Source organism: Callorhinus ursinus, unplaced genomic scaffold, assembly GCF_003265705.2.
Source record: "Callorhinus ursinus isolate GAN/ISIS: 27379988/994484 unplaced genomic scaffold, GSC_fseal_2.0 scaffold21, whole genome shotgun sequence".
NCBI lineage: Eukaryota > Metazoa > Chordata > Mammalia > Carnivora > Otariidae > Callorhinus > Callorhinus ursinus.
The window spans coordinates 1,983,353-1,999,050 of record NW_027397083.1 but is presented as its reverse complement, the minus strand read 5'-3'; the positions used below and the strand labels follow the sequence as shown (position 1 = coordinate 1,999,050).

Below are 15,698 nucleotides of genomic sequence, written 5' to 3'. Positions count from 1 at the left end.
TATTTAGATCTGCACTTATCTGCAAGTCCCCAGTCACCTGTGGCTATTCATAATAAAATTTTAATTAATTAAGTGAAATTAAAAAATTCAGTCTCAGTAACCACATTTCAGCACTAGCCACATTTCGGGTCCTCACCAGCCACATGTATTGGACAGCACAGATATAGAGCACTGCCAAAAAGGCAGAAAGTTCTATTGAACAGAGCAGACAGATCCTCATACTCTTGATCATATTTTTAAATAACTGAGTTTTTGTAATATAATGTATTTTGTTTTGTGTTTAAAATATCTTTCCAAGGAGAATTTCATAGCCTTCACCAAATTGCCAAATATGATTTAGAGGCAACAGTAAAAGACCAGAAGTAGAGGTAGAGAGACCTTGAGACACCTTTGTGGAGAAGTCATGAGAGTAAGTGCTATTGCACAAAGAGAGAAGGTACATGTGAGGGAGGTAGAATCTCAGGAAATGCTCACCCGATGGGAGGAGACTCTAATGAATGATTGGAAAAGGCAAGGAATCAAGGGAGTCCTGGCTTCCACTACTGAGAGGAATTCCCTTTACCAGCTTGGAATTACTAAGACCAAGAAGGGGCAAAATAAGAACTCTTAACAACCAACTAAAATGGTTGACAAACCCTACATCACCCAAACACACTAGCCACGAATATTTAACACTACCCATGGTGAATCACCTATAATAAACTTAGCAGAGTACATTGGACTCATACACACTAGGGATCAAATTCCACTCAATCCCTTGGTAAATATATGATCCAGAATAACCTGCTTAATCTCCCAGACCTTCAATTTCCTCATCTATATAATAGCAATGCAAATACCTACCTGTCTGTTGTGAAGAAGAAATAAAATCATTCATGTGAACACATAGCCAATAGTAGAAATGCCATAAATGTTAGCTGACATTTTGAGTGTTTTGTCCTGGAGCAAATCTGATATAGAATTAAAAAGGGAATGGTAGCAAAAGCCAGTTTTAAATTTACCTATTTACTCAATGCCTTTGAATTCTTTCTCCCTTTGAAGCATATAAAGATTGCAAATAGGCTAGAACATCATGCCCTGCCAGCTTTTTGTCGTCATTGTTCTTTAAAATTATTGTGATAAAAGTAAACACTTGCTACTGGTGAAATAAGTACAGCAAGTGGAAATTAAAGGCGTCCCCTCTGGACACTTAAGACACTCAGACTTTCTTATATACTTATCTAAAATCATTATATATTTCTTGAGTCCCTTTGATTAAAGTACTATAAGAAGTTGCTCAGAAGATATCTTCTTACACAGAAAAGAGACAGCCCCTCTTTATTTCTTTAAGATCTGCTCTGGTTCAGGCAATGTATGTAGTGTCAACAGAAATGAATCCACCAGCATCCTATTAGCACCTACTAGAAGCTCAGTACCACCCCAAGCTCTGGGAAAGGGTATAGTCATCAGCCAATCAATCTGCTGGTAAGATGGCAAATTCTGGAATATAATCTAGCAGCAGATGTATGGCAATATGAATTCAGACTCTTAGAAAAGTTCTCATATACTCCTTTGCCTTTAAAATTATTAAACTTTTATGAAACTGATAAGCATAAATTCTCAAAGTCAATTTGATAACAGTTGTCAGTAACTATAAAAATAGTCAATGCTTTGACCCTGTATATTCCATTCAAGACATTTTTCCTGTAGAAATAATGCAGATAAATACTTATTTAAGGGGATTTTTTTATTTTGTTATTAATAATGGAAACAATTTGAGAATTGCCTAGATATTGCAATTATAAATAAAAGATGGTACCTCCATATGTGGAATTTGTTAGCTATTTGAAGTTATGTTTTTCAAAGAATACTTTGCAGAGAGGAAATGTTAAGAAAAAATACATTAAGACTCTTTCTCTGAATGAAGGGGAGTAAGTCGGAGGTGGAGACAAACCATGAGAGACGATGGACTCTGAAAAACACATTGAGGGTTCTAGAGGGGAGGGGGTAGGGGGATGGGTTAGCCTGATGATGGGTATTAAAGAGGGCACGTTCTGCATGGAGCACTGGGTGTTATGCACAAACAATGAATCATGGAACACCACATCAAAAACTAATGATGTATGGTGATTAACATAACAATAAAAATTAAAAAAAAAAAGACTCTTCCTCTGAGCTGTTGGGTTTGTTGGTGTTTCCCTGATCTGGGCTGCCGAGGTCCTGCAGGGCCATGAAGACGTCACCATGCCTAAAGCCTTAAAGGGAAAACTTGTAGGACAGGGAAAAAAAACGTCATCCATCCATATAGTAGAAAAGCAGCTCAAATTACAAGAGAGGCCCACAAACAAGAAAAAAAAGGAAAAATTGAAGAATGAAAAGGCATTGCGTCTCAACCTTATCGGTGAAAAACTGCAGTGGTTTCAAAGTCATCTTGATCCCCCAAAAGTAGGATATTCAAAGAGAGTTGCTTGTGAATTAATTGAAAGGTATTTTAATCAGTTCAGCAGTGAACTAGAGCAGATTGAATTACAGAACAGCATCAAAGACAGGCAGGGAAGGCGGCTCTATTCCCAGGAGACAGTCATCAAGCAGACAATGGAGTGTGAGAGACAACAGTACGAAGGATATGGCCTTGAGATTCCAAACATTGTAAATGCAGGTAATCTGAGAATTTTTAGGGAGTGGGATTTTGATCCGAAGAAATTGCCAAACATTAAAATGAGAAAAATTTGTGCTAATGATGCAGTCCCCAAGAAGTGTAAGAAGAAAACTGTGACGGCTGTAGACATAGATTTAGGGGAACTGGAGCTAAAAGATGAATCAAGTGATTCAGATGAGGAAATGACAGCAGTGGCCCAACTGTCCTTTGCTTGAGGTGAAAGAAAATAATTGGAGAGCTTCAAATTCTGTTAGACCAGATTATGGTAAATAACTGTCCAGATACAAGAATTTGCAATGTAACTTCTTTGATGGTGAGAATCCCATTTGCAGTTTTAAAAACAGTGTTAGGATTTTCATTTAAAAATGAATGTTGCTTTTCATTTACATTAAGTTGCTAAAATAGATATAGTGAAATAAAAGCACAATCTAAGATCCATTTAATCTGAATTTCCCGGGCAGGGGGAGGGATATGAATAAGGACAGAAATGTTTTGATTTTTTTCCTCATGTTTACCTCGGATCACCTGATCTCACATTCGGTGGCTTGTATGAGCAACGTGTTTGCTGTAAGGGTCCTATGGATACTTCTTGAGCAGTGATGATAGCAAAATTGGCTTTCAGTAATAGTGTTTCACCAATCTTCCTCTTAAACATAACACCTATTTTCTTTCCTTGTAAAATAAGGAAAATGTGACAGGGAATAAATATACACTGATAGATTGTACGTTATTTTTGTTATCTTTAAGCCAGAGTTAAATGGTAAAGTAAAAAACTTGTGACTATTTTCATGATGTTGGCCTCCCACACTTACTCTGTTATCTTTTGATCAAGGGGATAAATGATTTCAGGTTAACTCTGTTTCTGTATTATTTTACCGCTTCGTGAAAAATGATAGCTTTTACTTGTGGAAATAACTAATGATTAGAGAATCAGTTATTGCAATTGTGTTATTTGTGTTATTTATTCTTCTAAGAGATAGGCTAAATGACATATAACTCAGTATTTTAAGTATCAGGAAAGACATGGATATGTTAGAATGTTGTTCTTCATAGAACTTGTTAAAGGCAATTATCTTTTAGGTTATTTTCTAAAGGATACAATGCAAATGTATTTGAGTATCTTCAAGAAAAGAAATACAAAACATTAATGCTGTAAGAGGTTAACTAGATATCAACTAAGTCTTATTAACAATTTATTTAAAATGTTACAGCTTTTTTATTATTGAAAATTAAGAATAAAATTTATTTTCATAAAAAAAGAAAAAACACATTAAATAAATAAAAGTGGGATACAAAATAGTATTGTGTTTTAATTCAGGTTCTTTACTTGGGTTTCTTGAATTGTATGCAATAACTCTCTGAAATACCCCTCTTCTGTCTTGATCCCCTATCTTCTGGATCCCTCAGCTGTTCCCACATCTTTTTATTCTAATGCCCTGAAAATTTCACCTTCCACCACCAGCCTAACTAAATATACCTTTTATTTTTTAACTCATATTGAATCTGGTTCCAGACCCCAAATTATGGCAAGAATGTCTCAAATCAAGCATTGTTAGTGCTATCCCTTGCCCCTTATGGTAAAAAGCCTCAGGGTTTACTTGGTACTGAGGGAAATAAAATGATAGAAGATGCCCCTTCTTCATGTATAGCAATTGCCCTCATCACTGCTGATCATTCTGCTACACAAAACTATTTTTAACTATCAATATTTACTGATTCTTCCACTGTGAGATGCATTGAGCTACATGCATTTTCTTACTCCTCATAACAACCCCTTAAGAAAGGTGGCCAGTACCTCCATTTCTCAAGTGCTTGCTGTGTAACTTAGGAGGAGTCAGCTTTCTCTTATAAAGCAAGATGAAATCCCAACTCTGACATTTGATTTTTCTCCTTCTTTACTACATACAAAATCCCAAACAAGAGACTGTAATAAAGGAGGGGGATGGATTCTATTCTATAAACTGGTCATATTTTTCTGAACTGACCATGTATTTAGTGTCATTTACTGGCTGAAAGTAACTTTATTTCTTGTTCAGCATACTGTGATCTTCTCAGGACATGTTGGGACCATGATAAATTCTCTGGATACACAGACACGTTCAAATTCTCAGAGACTTCCTGATCACTCCAAGATCTTTGTTTCTGAATACAATGTCTTGTTAACATGAACCAAGTATCTGCTTCCAGGCCTGGGGCAGGAAAAACAAGACTGGCACATCTTTGTATGCCAGGAAGTAAAGATACCCATCAAAAGCTGATGGGAATATATCAATAGGACAAGAAGTCAGCTTTCTTTAGCCATAATTGGTAAAATTGGTAAAACGAATAATGGTAGGAATGATTAGAGTCCATTAATCTAAAAATAATCCATGATTACTTATTCATATAAATAAATAAAGATAAATGGATAGATAGATGGATGATAGATGATAGATAATAGATATAGATAGATGATAGATAGATAGATAGATAGATAGATAGATAGATAGATAGATAATAGAGTCCTTATACATCCATGAAAGAGATGAAGCAAATGTGGTAAAATTCTGACGGTGAATTGAGATGATAGGTATATGAGTATTCATTTTTCTATTCTTATAACTTTTATGTTTCAGGTTTTTAAAAATACAAATTTGAGGAAGGAATTGAATCAAGTGACTTTGTTCTTAAATGATTATCAACTATGGACTTCAAAAACTCTCTGAAAATAAAAAGATTTCATCTCTCTTTAACACCAAAGGATTCAATGAGCACTGATCATCCACATTATTTTTGAAATTTAGTTAACTCTTTGACATAGATGGCCATCATGTTCCATTTCGTCAGAATGTTAAATTTTGCCACTTTAATTCCTATAAAAGGTAAATTATTCTGATGTGATGCATAATATGTATTCTACTAGTAAGTTCCTAATGCTATGTTCAAAACTCATATAATAGTGGTGCTGAAAATAAGGAGGGAAATGTTTGAATTCAAGGTAACCAATAAAATTATTTTAATATGTATTTTCAAAACACCTCCAGAGCCTCCTCTATTCACATATCCTATGAATCACCATAGTGAATTCCTATGTCCACCCACGAAGACCTGTCTAGATTTTTCCCCCAAAGCAACTTGCTCTGGCAGGTCAAATCTTCCTTCTTCACTGTGACTCACACACACACACACACACACACACACACACACACACACACACACTCATACACATGGACTTAGGGGAAGTACCATCAAGATTTTGATGAAACACAATGCTAGTTTTCTCTTCACCTGAAGAGACATACTTTATGAATCTCTGAAAGGTTTGCAGAGAGGAAGAAGAAAGGAGAATGCAGAAAAGAGAGAGAGGGAGGAAATAAAGAGGCTAGCCTGGGAAAGGAGAAGGAGAGAAGAAACATCAAAACATCAGCTGTGGGGGTGCCTGGGTGGCTCAATCACTTAAGCATCTGCCTTAGCTCAGATCATGATCCCAGGGTACAGGGATCAAGCCCGTCCTCCAGCTCTCTGCTCAGTGGGGAGCCTGATTCTCCTTCTCCCTCTGCCTGCCTCTCTGCCTACTTGTGTTCTCTCTCTCTCTGTCAAATAAATAAATAAAATCTTAAAAAAAAAAAAAGACATCAGTTGTGGGATGGCAACTGTTTTAATAAACCAACGTTGTTACAATCACATCTCCCCACAAACTCGGCCCCACCCATGCACGGCGGGTATGTAGGAAGGGTGTATAAGTACTTGCAAACATGGCTTCTGCTTCCAGGAGGCCAAAAGACCTCACACGAGGTTCAGTAAACCCAGGGACCATTGCCAAGGTTCTCATGAAACCACACAGTAAGCTTACAGTGTCTGCCAACATCGACAATGGACTATTACTGAGCAGGAAGCAAAGTCACCAGAAACTGTTAAAACAAACCTGCGGTGACCAGTGGCATGAAGCCACCTGAAGCATGACCACCAGGGCACTCGTTTATTTATTTATTTTTTAATATTAGAGAGTAGATGCAAACCACCTCCATCTCCACCACTTTTGAGCCATGTAATCCCTGGCACAGTATTGAATATATTCGATCATTCTGAATCTGCTTTCTCCTGCCTGAGAAATAGAGCTAATAGCACTTCTTATGCCACTCTGGTAAGAAGTAAGTAAAATGAGGGAGGTGAATAAGACGGACCCCAGCAAATGCTTAACAAATGTCTCTTTTTGCCATGTGTTCTCTCTACAAACAATGTAGATAGGAGGCCAGCTAAAGGCCCCTGGCAATCCTGAAACTCAGTCCATTCTCCTGATCATTCATTCATGTGTTTATTCATGTGCTTAACAAATATTTGTGAGGGCCTAATACTAAGTTGAACTCTACAAATAGGGTGATGAGAATCAAACAGGCAAAAGCCCTGCCCCCCCCCGGACCTTGGAATTTAATCCCCCGCTCTGTCCTCTAGCCTTCCCCGCCCCTTCCTTGACTGGTGGAACACGAATTCGTGGGTGTTCACGTTTTCCTTCTCAGGAACCATCTCCTTTCTCCCCATGAGATAAGGCAGCAGTTGAGATCACCACAGAGTCTCTGAGAACAGTAAGCCATGACGCCACACGGGAATTCGGCCCTTGGCAGGACCAGGGCCAGGCAAAGGGCAGCTGACGGGGGACCATTTGGGTGCTGGGAGTGTCTGCAACTAAGGCTGTTCTTCCTGAATGTCAGCTTTGAGACAATGAGACTCTTCAAAGCCAAAGCACCAGTAGCTAATTAAGATGTTTTTCAAACAAACTGTTGAAATGATAAAGAACTTCAGAACAGTTGTCCTGGGAAAATGGGTGTGCATTTCATACAGTCACTCCATTCACAGAGCCAGGGCATGCCCTGAACCAAATGAACCCTTGTGGAAAGCAGATCACAGGTTATCATAACAGCTACACTCACATGCACTTATATAATGTCAGTCTTCCAGGAGCTCAAAGCACTTTATAAAAGGTAGCTAGATAGCAACTAATCATAGCAAGTCAACGGAAGAATTGAATCCCCTACAGTCAGTCCAACATGCTGCATGATATTGTGGTTGATAAGAAAGGTTTCATTTTTCTCTGGGCCACGAGGGGATCCGGTTGGAATAGATCTCATGGAAAATTGGAAAACCTTGCCCTCACTATAAAATCACAATGATTGTAATCACAAGTTTCTGCATTAAAACCACACTTCCAGCTTCATTATCTCTTCTGAACCTCACATCACTTTAAAAAATAAGCAGAATGTAGTAAGGGAAAAATGAAGGGGGGCTAATCGGAAGAGGAGATGAACCATGAGAGACGATGGACTCTGAGAAACAAACTGAGCGTTCTAGAGGGGAGGGCGATGGGGGGATGGGTTGGCCTGGTGATGGGTATTAAGGAGGGCACGTACTGCATGGAGCACTGGGTGTTATGCGCAAACAATGAATCATGGAACACTACATCAAAAGCTAATGATGTAATGTATGGTGATTAACATACCATAATAAAATAAATAAATAAATAAAGTAGCATTATAATGACAAAAAAAATAAAATAAAAAACAGGCAGAATGGATATCACTATACCCAATTTAGCAAGGGTAGAAACTGAGGTTCAAAGAGGATAAATGACTTCAATAAACATGCTCAGCTTTTAAGAAGGAGGCAGCATGAAAGAGGTGTGATTAGTTCTGCTAAGACCAGAACTTTCTCGCTCTCCATGCTGTTTTCAAACAAGTGTTTCTTTCTCCCTTCGTGATAAGAGTTTGAATCCTCAGGAACAACAAGCAGCACTAGCACCTACTGTAGAATTTCATCTTATGTCACTGTTTTTTTATGACACTGCAGAGCTGGGAAATGTTCACTGATTGACTTAAAAGGAGTCAAGGAGCCTGGAGAAGAGATTCCAAGTGGTAGAAGGTGGTGCAGAGACCCAAGCCTGTGACAGAGTGAGGAGGAACCCTCCGCTTGCTTCTTCAGTCTGTAATTTATACTTTGATATTTTGTGTCACCACCTCAGTTGCTGTACTGACACATCTTTGTCTCCTTTTTTTGCCTATTTAACTATCTTCCCACTTCCTTTAAGAGAACAGAATTCTTGTAAAGATGCCCCAACTGGCAATCGCAAGCGCTCATCAAATATTTGCTGTGGTTGAATAATATGCTGACTCAGAGATAAGAGAATCCCAGAGCAGAGACTAACATTTATAGAGAACTTGATACATGCCAGGCATTGTCTTAAGCACTTTACGTGAATTAGCACATTTAATGTCACAAAAGAAAATCTATAAGGCTTTTATTCTCATACCTATTTTACAAATGGGGAAAACGAGGCACAGCAAAGTGAAGGCTTTTGCCCAAGTTCACGGCACTAGAAGCATTAGTACTGGATTTTGAACCCTAAAAGTCTGACTCCACAAAGATACTAAATGCTTGGGGGTTGAGGGGAGGGGAAATGCATTTTGTTCAGTTGTTTTGTTTTTAGCAGCTCTCCATACAGAGAAGAGGAAGCTCTGTCCATTCCTTATTTCCAGGTTATCTAACATGGCAACTAGAAAATAATTAAATTGGCTGTAAATCTTCAAAGAATTATGTAAAGGCAAGAAAGTCCTTGATGCAGGAAGAATTTCTATAAGCTTCTGACAAGTTCCAGGCTCAGAGGTGGGGCACTTGGATTCGGAAAGTCTTGTATTGGTCTAACCTGCCTGACCCAGGGTGCTGCCTTGAGTCCCGCAAGTGATTGAATGCATATATTCAAGTCATAGTAACCCCTACTCTGACCTGCTAGGGAGTAATGATGGCAAGAAGATTCACATTGTTTATAAAGATGCCAGAGAGGCCTGGAGGAACAATGCCAGCCCGCAGCATCTCCTCAATGCAGGCTTGGTGGATGGATCTGTAAACACATGAATGATTCACCTTCCCCTAGTAAGAGATGTTAGCTTTGCGAAAAGCTCATTGTGGGATGGACATCTCAGAATCATATGCTTCAAGGAAATTTTGGGTTAAACACACCTTTTTGTAATCAGGACAATCTTGAGCATTACCTCTGAGGTGAGACATTTACCTCATTTTTCCCCCACAAGAAAGAGTTAGAGCACTGGGTGTTATACCCAATAATGAATCGTTGAACACTACCTCAAAAACTAATGATGGACTATATGTTGGCTAAATGAACATAATAAAAAAAAGAGAGAACATGATGAGGAAGATAGTTACTGAGGAGGGATCACCCTCTATGAGGCTGGGAAAAGCCCCTCCAAGTCTGGGAAAGATTTGAACACAACCACATACACCCATATTCTGACAGACTTGCAACCCTTCTGAAAAGGAATGTGTTGCAGGAACCAAGTGTATTGAGGCCTTTTGCTAGGAAAATCTCCATTACCAATACTTTCTGAGCCTTCCAGACACCTTGCACATGAAGCAGGAACCAAGCCATGCCCAGTTACCTTATTTAAAGAGGTTCTGGTCCCCAGCTGGCAAAGGCTCTTGTGCTCTCTCTCTGTGACAAGGCCAGTATAAGAAATCATTCTAAACTGTCCCCTGAACCACAAGAGGTCCTTCTGGAGAGGGCCAGCCACAATCCTAGCGCTACTGATGCACAAACTACTCAGAAGCCAATTGTTACACTTTCCTACAAAATGAAGTAAAGACGCTTTCTCTTTTTGTACACTGTTAAACTTGAAGGGCTACTGGCCGCCATCAATTTTAACATCTCATGTTACAAATGAAGAAACAGTCCCAGTGAAGGGGCCAGGCTTGCAGCAGTCGGGGACGAAGCTGGGACCGGCATCCCAGTCACCACTTTTGGAGGTACTTCCTTTCTCGACTCCATACCACTTCCTTCTTTCTTATCTACTTTCTCTGGGGTTTTGTTCTCGTTTCATTCACATTTATCATTTCTTCTGTCATTTTCCTTCTCTTCCACTCTCACTTTCCCTCTCTCTCTTTCTCCCACAGAATTGAGTAAAACAAAAATGGAGTCCACTGGACGTCAGTCTCTCCTAAAAGAAGATAGAACAGAACTCCTAGCCTAGAAAGTGCCAGTTGTGGGGCCCTTTGTTTTGGGAGTGGAAAGAGGTAGAATCTAGAGAGCCTCACCTTCCGTAGTCAAACACCGGTAGTCTCTTCTCCTGGACCTTAATAATGATGGTCATTTTAATAACAACATTAAAAATAATAATAATATGAAGTGAGGCCCCAAACACAGACAACTATGTTCCAAAGCAAAAATAAAACACATAAAATGACAGTAATAGCACTACTACATTATTTATGTCCAGGTGTTAGGCATTAAACTAGCTTCTTCCAATACATAATATAATTTAATCTTCTTTATAAATTCATAGGTATGGTTTTCATTCACCCCACTTTGTAGAATAAGGAAACCTACACAGAGATCATATGAATCTTGTGCAAGAATACTCAGCTTAGGTATTTCTGAATCCAGAGTTTATTTCCAGTGTTATAAGCAGCCTCCTTACCCCCAAAACAAACAAGTACAAAAGCTTTAAAGGAATGAGTAGCTAGACTCAATAACCACGCAAGTATAGACAAGAAACTAAAAATTACAGAAGTCCTGCTATGTGCCAAGTGTCTCCAATGCAACACCAATGGAGGGACAAGAGAGTCTTTGGTTATCTCCCCCAACACACACCCACACTTCCCATCAGTGTGTTTGCATTCTGTAGTATAGCAAAATGACATTATTTCAAGCTTACATAAGGGGTCAGCCTACTCCCCTGGGCAAGCCGTTTACCTGCCCCTGACAAATTTCCAACCAGATTGTTGCCCTCAAACCTCAATTATACTGAAATTCTGCAGGTAGCCTGAATGTATTTGCATAGCCTACAAATACCAAGGGTATATATGTTGGATTCATGAAACCTCCATACAGAAGTCATGGAAACTACTGAGGGTTTCTGTAAATACCACAGCGTTTGTGTTAGTTCAGTGTAATACTGAGAATAGTGCTTCTTTCATTTTACAGATGGGAAAACTAAAGCCCAGAGAAGTAAGGTGATTTGCATCATGCTCTACAGCTAATAAATGGTAAACAGAAATATGATCCCAGGTTCATCTAGCTCCAAAATTCATGCTTTATATATATTTTTTTCTTGGATCCTTATTTTTATTTTTTTAAAGATTTTATTTATTTATTTGAGAGAGAGAATGAGATAGAGAGAGAGCACGAGAGGGGAGAGGGTCAGAGGGAGAGGCAAACTCCCCGCTGAGCAGGGAGCCCGATGCGGGACTCGATCCCGGGACTCCAGGATCATGACCTGAGCCGAAGGCAGTTGCTTAACCAACTGAGCCACCCAGGCGCCCCTCTTGGATCCTTATTTTTAAAAAAAACCTGCTTTTTCTAAATTATAAAAGCAACATGTATTCATTTGTAGAAAATCTGGGAAATACCATTAAAAATAAAGATGAAAAATGTTTCAATAACACTATAATCCAAACTAATGGCAATATTTTAACATTTTCCCTTCCAATCATATACTATTCAGTAAATAGAATTTCATCAACTGATATTTTTGATGATATTGTATACATGAGGCCATGAATTTAAAAATTCTATAAAAACTTCTTTTTAAAATATGTATATAATATTCAACATATACATAGTTCATCAGCCTTCTTTCTTATTGCTGGACATTTAGACCATCCCTGATTTTTAGCAATTATAAACAATACTAGAATAAAACCCTTAGTATATAAATCTTGGGCTGAATTATTGATGATTTACTTAGGACTGATTCCCAAATATAAGAATCGGTGCTTTCTATCATTTCATGCTCCTTCTTTTCTTGAAATTAAGACCCTTCCCCCCTACCACCACTACACACTACCCCAGAAGCTCTCTTTCTGCCTCATTTCTAAACCACTGAGTCAAGTTATTATCATATATGTCTAGACCCTAGGTTTGAAGAATGCAGGGGAAAAAGTCGGGGATCTGGAATCTGGGAAGTCTAAATTCCTGCACCAATTTACTTGTCACTGAAGTGATTCTGGCATGTTACCTGAGGTCTTCAGCTCATGTTTTCTCACCTGGAAAATGGGACACTAAGAGTACCTCCCTCAAAAGATTGATGTGAGGATTAAATCAGTTATAGGATGTGACAAGGGCTTTGTAAACCATCGTGCATTCTGGCAAATATCAGTTGCTCTTTCCTTTAGGAGTGCGACAGAGTTAGACAGCTTTCAAAGATAAAAGAGAAAAACTAGTTTTCTGCTCATTGGCTTTTTTGACAAACCTAAACCATTATTTTTTTTATAATATAATTTTTTTATTATGTTAGCCACCATATAGCACATCATTAGTTTTTGATGTAGTGTTCCATGATTCATTGTGTGCGTATAACACCCAGTGCTCCATGCAATACGTGCCCTCCTTAATAACCATCACCAGAAACCATTCTGTTAAAAATGTTGTATTAAGAAGTGTACATATTGCATGGAGCACTGGGTGTTATACACAAACAATGAATCACGGATCACTACATCAAAAACTAATGATGTGCTATATGGTGACTAACATAACATAATAAAATAAAATAAATAAAATTTAAAAAAAGTTTGAAAACTCTAGGGAGAAATAACAGCTGTCACAAAGAACACTTCCCAAGTCCACCAAGCATTCATGTCATCCTGGAGATTTTGAAAGTTTTTGCTCCCATGTGGAATTAACAAACCTAAATGTCTCCATCCACAGGCTTGCCAGAGACCTAATGAACCCAACCCCATGGGGTAGCAGTGTAGGACAGCACAGTGACCTGAGCCTTGCCCTCCGCCCTGGGGCGGGCCACAACTTTCAGACCGACTGATTGGCTCAAGCTCTTTCTTAAGGGACAATTAATGCTGAAGGAGGATGCTGCTAAGACACCTGCCAGCAGAGAAAGGAGAAGTGAGGAGAGAATGTTGGTCTCACCTCCCAGGAAAAAAATGTGATCCAACCTCTATCAGTGCAGAAAAGATTCAGGACAGACAGAGAAGTGAGAAGCTGGGGATGTGCTCACTATCCGGTTTGTGAAGAGGTAACTAGGCTAAAAAGTTTTCTGGGCAGACATCACATTGCAGTGGAATAAGAAGAAAGGAAAAGAGTCATTTTATGATTCAGTCAGAGGCAAGGATTAGAAATTTCAGGAGTCAACCCAGAAACCTCAGGGGTGCAGTGACAATGAAGCTTGAAGTCAAGCATGCAGGTAATGGGTGCCTTGCAGGAAAGGGTCAGCAGTATCTAGGTGAGAAACGTCAAGCAAATGGGAAACCAGTAACAAATGGGAGAAGTGAGGACTCTGTAGAGCAGGAGGCAAATGGGAAATGTAACATGCCCAGAAAAATCCTCAACATGTATAGCTGGCAGGAGATCCAGAGACACAATCGGGAGGCCGATCAGTGGCTGGTGATCAATCGCAAGGTCTACGATGTTACCGGCTGGGCCAAGAGGCATCCAGGTGGGCACCAGGTCCTCAACCACTATGCTGGCGAAGATGCCACGGTAAGGAACTCAGAGCTCTGCCCTCTCTCTTCCAGCTGCTGGGTGGCTGGGATTTGGCTCTCTTCCCAAAAGTATTTTGAGTACGTGCTCAAACTCCACAATTGCTCATCTCCTCCCAAACCAATTTCTCAGGATTCCTATCCAGCAAGAACCTGAAAGCAAATTAAGCCTCAAAGTCTAACTCCTACTTTGGGATGAGCTCAGATGTTGACAGTGGATACTATTTGTGTATTTTGGATTTTGTTTTGTTCTTGTTTTGTTGTGTTTTGAATTAAAGTCACTGTCTGTTTTGCCTTGTTTTTTGAGAATAGTTGACACAGTGTTAACATTAGTTTCAGATGTACAACATAGTTCAGCAGCTCTATATATTATGCTTTGCTCACCACAAGTGTGACTACCATCTGTCACTGTCTTTTAAGAAGAGAGTAACAAATAGGTGAGTAAAATCTGGGGGAAAAAATGTCTGTGCCCAAGGAGAAACTTCTCAGACTCTTATAAGTGGGGTGTGTAAAAGATAGACAGCGATTCATCTGATAGGTATCAAAATGTTAATAACCATAATGCAAACCTACAATTATAGATGGTACTTTTCTAACCCAAGTCACAGAATCATCTCAGATGAGGTGTTGGCAAAGATGTGGTCCTTCAACCACCTTAGAAATAACTGATAAACCCACTCAGCTTGAGACAGCTGGGTGGATAGATCTGTAATTTGCCGATGATGTTTATCTCCCAGAAATTAGGAAAAGGCCATGATTCTGCATCCAATTCTAGCCAACAAGGAGGAATTGAGTAATAAAGTAGAAACCATCAGAACCTTAGGGGAAAATACCCATGCCACCTAAGGATTCATATCTTAAGAATGAAAATCCTGAGCATGATCAGCCAGGCATTTATTTACTTAGGTAAATAAATCCAAAAATATTCAGAGAAAAGTTTCTTCCAAAAGAAGATGGCTCAAGAAGAATGGGAGACTCAGAAAGAATGCTGACAAACGTAATATTCCATAGCTAATCAGAATTCGGGGAACCTGAACTTTGTAACTAGTTGTGTGAACACGGGAAAGTTATTGAAATTCTCCCAGCCTCTACTTCATGATTTGCAAAATGGAAATGACCTCACCCATCTGACGGGTTTATGGTAAATGGGCCTAATACTTGTAAAGTGTTTAGCATAATGCCAGACACTTAATAAAGTTTCATTAAATTGTACCTATCATTATTTATCTCACTGGCATCCTTAGCCTCAGAAGTGTAATTATTATTTCCTGTTTACCACCAGCTTAGAAATTCTGATTATATTTGGTGTCATCTGACTGGGAAAAGAGGGGGTCCGTGGTGGAGAAGCTTCATACTCTCTAGTGAAGGAGAGCAGAACATACAAGACCTGCAGTCAGATGCTTACTCTACAACTTTAGAGGTGTTTGCAGGTTGTGCCCTGAAAGGCAACTGTGGACCAAAGAAAGTATAGTCTCTGTGTGGTGGCCCTGGACACAAAGGTGCCCAAAGGTAGACACCTTTCTTTTATTTACATGGAAACTCTTCTCCAAGCTTCCATCCTCCTCATAAAAGGTGAATAATGATA

General features: G+C 39.1%; 1 protein-coding gene and 1 pseudogene across 1 annotated transcript in view; both read left to right on the top strand.

Annotated features, from left to right (window-relative positions):
• Nucleotides 1-2,146: 2,146 nt before the first annotated feature.
• LOC112829702 (translation machinery-associated protein 16 pseudogene) lies at nucleotides 2,147-2,853 on the top strand (annotated as a pseudogene).
• Nucleotides 2,854-13,793: 10,940 nt separating this feature from the next.
• The window catches only part of LOC112829701 (fatty acid desaturase 2-like protein FADS2B), a 35,000-nt gene continuing 33,095 nt past the window's right edge, over nucleotides 13,794-15,698 (top strand). Inside the window, exon 1 of the mRNA XM_025879424.2 lies at nucleotides 13,794-14,114. Coding sequence (XP_025735209.2) covers nucleotides 13,794-14,114 — 321 coding nt within the window. The remainder of the gene's footprint in view (nucleotides 14,115-15,698) is intronic.